At 38.4% G+C, this 4,083-nt stretch overlaps 1 protein-coding gene across 1 annotated transcript; it reads right to left on the bottom strand.

Moving 5' to 3' along the window:
• Positions 1–835: 835 nt before the first annotated feature.
• Positions 836–3,293, bottom strand: LOC148717865 (tetratricopeptide repeat protein 28-like). The gene is made up of 2 exons (XM_088743020.1): positions 2,258–3,293; positions 836–1,727 (listed from the first exon to the last, which is right to left on the bottom strand). The coding sequence occupies exons 1-2, from the start codon at positions 3,247–3,249 to the stop codon at positions 1,706–1,708; spliced, it is 1,014 nt and encodes a 337-aa protein (XP_088599146.1). The 5' UTR covers positions 3,250–3,293; the 3' UTR covers positions 836–1,705.
• Positions 3,294–4,083: the final 790 nt, after the last annotated feature.

Raw genomic sequence — 4,083 nt, 5'->3', positions numbered from 1 at the left:
GTTAGGTTGTCAATCAGTGTTGGTTTAGAGTTGCATTGTGTGGAGTCACATCATACCCTTTCGTTCAGCCTAGTATAGCAACCCCTCATTTTTACTGCTGCAAGCCTTTCTCTATCTACAGAAGGATTTGTCTCACTAGCAGGCAGTGCTCAAATTCTCCAACTTTCTTGCACACAAAGGACGCTTATATTGAAGGGCTTAGTAATGTTAGCCTGCTCGTTGCCTATCTTTAGTTTGATGAGAATTTGTGGCAACCTCATATTGAGCAGACATATCAGCCTCATAGACCACTTTTATAAATGGCTGCCGGATTAATATTCTTTTGTTTAAATTTAAATTAGCCTTTCTGGCCTCGTTCTCTAGTACAAAATTCAAAAGAATACATTATCTCAAGCGAGGCCAGAAAGGCTAATTTAAATTTAAACAAAAGAATATTAATCTGGCAGCCACTTTTGAAAGTGGTCAATAAGTAAGCTTTTTTCCCTGTATTTTCTTTGCATTTATTTGAATATGAAGGAGAGGGGTGGGAGTGCAGAATGTATTAGTGGATGCGGTTAAAGTTTGATTCAGTGAATTGTCAGTATCAAGCTGACCTCATACAGTCAAACCTGTATCAAGCGATCATTCTGTATTAAGAGCTAGGTTGTCAAAGCCCCAAATTTTGTTTCCCCCTAATCGCTTTAATTTTCACCTCTATTAAGCGGTCATCTCTTTTAAGGGGTTGTAGTCGACTTTCAGTGAGTCCCGACGTATTGTCATTCACGTGTATTGAACGGTCACTCAATGTGAAACCACTTGTTGACCAATAAAATTAGGAATAACAGTTCGAAACACATAAAGGCAATGATTATAATTAGCATGCAAACATGATTAAAACGAACTACAATTTACCTCAAGCTAGCTTTTATTTTGGCGTCCTCAAAATTACTACAGAATCCTTTAAGTAAGTTTCCCCAAAAGGAGAAGTCTATTTCAAAAAAAAATTAACAGAAAATTTGTGGTAAAATGAAGAAACTTGATTCCCGAAAAAACATTTTGATGATACCCTGACTTAAAAACAATTCAAAGCAATGAGTAATACTAGCACGTAGACATACATCATCTCAAAAATTACAATCCATAAGCGACTTATTGAACCAGTCTCGAAATATTGCTGCTGTAATTTTTCTACTTCATAATTATAATAAAATAATTGACCTCAAAAGTTTTTGCTGTGGTCCTATTTTAAGATCCACACATTTTGTTTTCTTTTATGAGTCTTTTAAGCAATCAGAAACAGCACTGTGACTGCATGACCAAAAGAAAAGACCTGCGTAAAAAAGAGGCTCTCTAAAAATCATCCATCACATTTTTAGGGTCCTGTTAACCAAAGGCTTTTAGAAAAAACCTTACAAGACTTAAGTGCTTCGTTTCACGCCTAAATACTGCTCTGAGTAAACTGATTTCAATTTAGAGCCATATATCAAAAATGTTTCGAACTTATTATATCAAATAAGATAATTTTTGTGCTGAAAAATTATAATTTCTAGAGGATATTGAAAGAGAAAACGCAAAAAACTGAAATTGATCTCCTTAATTTCAGATTGCCCTTTCTTTAATGAAAAAATAAAATAACGGATACTCTTTTCTCTACTCATTCTACTTTATTTATTAATCTAAAAGTCTTTAATTAGCTTTGTTTCCTTCAAGTCATTCTTGTTTTTTTTCAACTGTCGGAGTCTTTTTTCCTGTAACAAACGTAAAAAAAACGAACAAATTATAAATAACTAAATTTGCATACATACCTATGCTTGCAAGAATATTTCGCTAAGCTAAAACTGCTCGACTTGCGGAGCGGTAAGGATAGTAACAAGTTGTCTTTTCTATTGGTACTATCTGCCGTGTCATCGGTGTCAGGACTGGATTGATTTTAAATGCGTTTAATGTGATTGTCGAATGATCTGAACAGATCTAAACAGATCATCGACAATCACAGCAAACGCATAGTTATATTAGGCACAATATGTGGTCATTTGTATGGTTAACGCTTGTTTTTGATAAGAATAGAGGGATTTTCGAGATTCAATTTATTACACCTTCCAGAGATCCTCAATCTATGTAAAAAATATAATGAAAAAAAAAATAAATATAAAACTTGCCAAGGTCACAGTGGGCCACCTCTGACAGTCCGCAGTGTCCAGTAAGCCATTACCAGATATATTTGTTATTTTACTTTAGTTTGTGATTCGGAAATACCTTTTTTGGCCGAACTTCTTACCTCTGATTGCCAAACTCAAGCCTCACGTCATCTCCAATCAGCGTGAACGAAGCCCACTCAGACACTTTGGTAAAGTCGTTATTTCTCATCCACTTCATGGCCTGATGAAGAGATTCACTGGCGCTCTTTCCACCAACAAGGTGTTCGTAGAACCGACTCATCAGCTGCTCTGTTGCTGAGTCTGGAATGGCCCATAGTGCAACTAACATCGAGCGAGCACCAGATCCTAAGAACGCACGTGCAATGCCTATAATTCCTTCGGCTCTTACTTGTCCACTTCCACTGTGACAGCAGCTAAGTACCACCAGTTTAGCTCTGACTTTCACTCGTGAGACATCAGCCATCGTCAACATGTAAGTTTCCTTTGGTGGGATAATGTTTGTACTGTTGGGAGTAGGAATAGGAGAGAGAACAATTTTTCCTCTTTCGGCGTTACCATGGGCAGCAATATGTATAAGGCTCACTGAACTTATACGTTTAAGTACTGCCTGCTTGGTTGCTTTCTCTTCCACTAGGGATGGAACGCCCACCAGTCGCCCGACCATCTCCGCCTCCTTTCTAGCACCTGGGAATGGCGGCAACCAATCGACCTTTGGACTGCCTATTATCAAGGAACCAGTGTTGCTGTGATAGTCCTCTGGACTGACTTGAATGATCTTGAGTGTCGTCAATGAAGGAATGACACGGATCGTACGAGTCCCAGAGAGGTATTTGGCTCCCTCCTTTTCACCCAGAGCAGCAAAAGGAACTTTGTACAAAGTACTCTGCGGAACAATAATGACTTCAGGCTCCTCGAGCAAATCATAAACTGGGGCAATAAAGATTTTGTAACACAACGATAGACTTGAAATGACTTCCTCGTCCTTCTCCACGAGTCGAACCCTTGCTAAGTTCTTCTTTTGTTCGGGGATAAGAGGTTGCAGTTCAACCATATTTAAAGACCGATCTTCACAAACTTCAATGGGCAAAACACCAAGACTCCGGAAGTTCATCAGCCAAAAATGTACACAAAGGCAAATCTTTGGGCAACCCAGCCTGAACGAGACTCTCTTCGAGTGATAGTCGTTGAGTCGTAGTGAATGGCTCCATTTGTTTTCAAGATCCACAAATGCACTTCATTTTCATAATAAGAAATGTAAAGACAAGTACAGTTATTTTCCTTTCTCAAAATGTTTTCAATGCCAAACCAAGATTGTGCATTAGCAGATATGTGCGTTTCAACCAAGTACTTTTCTGCCATCAAGTCTCATAGGCCTCTAGCTCGACCCAACTCCTCAACATAAAGAGCATCACGATCATTTCCGGTGACACAAAGCAATTTACTTAGCAGTTTGTAGGTATGTATTCCTGAGTCTTCCTAAAATGATGTTTTGAACTGATCATTGACCCCCAAGAAATTTCTCAGCTCCTCATACTTTTCAATGCATAAATAAAGACACGAAAGGGAGTCTGACTTTTTTTTTTTTTTTGAGATACATACAAAGTAGCGTACTGTTTAAAAATCTGGAACTCCTGTCTTCTATTTCCAATATCTCTGGATATATATAATGCTTCCTCCAAGCATACATCAGAAACTTCGTAATCTCCGAGATTTCCAGACACAGCTTCAAGGTTTGCAAAATCTACTGCTTCCCCTTCCTTATCGTCAAGTTTAGTTCTGATAATGAGCGCTTTTTGGAGATACTCTTTAGCTTTGTCCTTTTTCCCGAGCGAATGAAACACAGCACATAGGTTTCCGTAGTCGGCTGCCTCTCCTTTTCTGTCACCAATTTCAGTTCTAATGACAAGCGCTTTTTAGAGATACTCTTTAGCCTTGTCGAATTGCC

The sequence above is a fragment of the Stylophora pistillata genome, chromosome 13 (assembly GCF_964205215.1).
Source record: "Stylophora pistillata chromosome 13, jaStyPist1.2, whole genome shotgun sequence".
Taxonomy (NCBI): Eukaryota; Metazoa; Cnidaria; class Anthozoa; order Scleractinia; family Pocilloporidae; genus Stylophora; species Stylophora pistillata.
The sequence above is the reverse complement of the archived record's forward strand: the minus strand, read 5'-3'. Positions and strand labels throughout refer to the sequence as shown.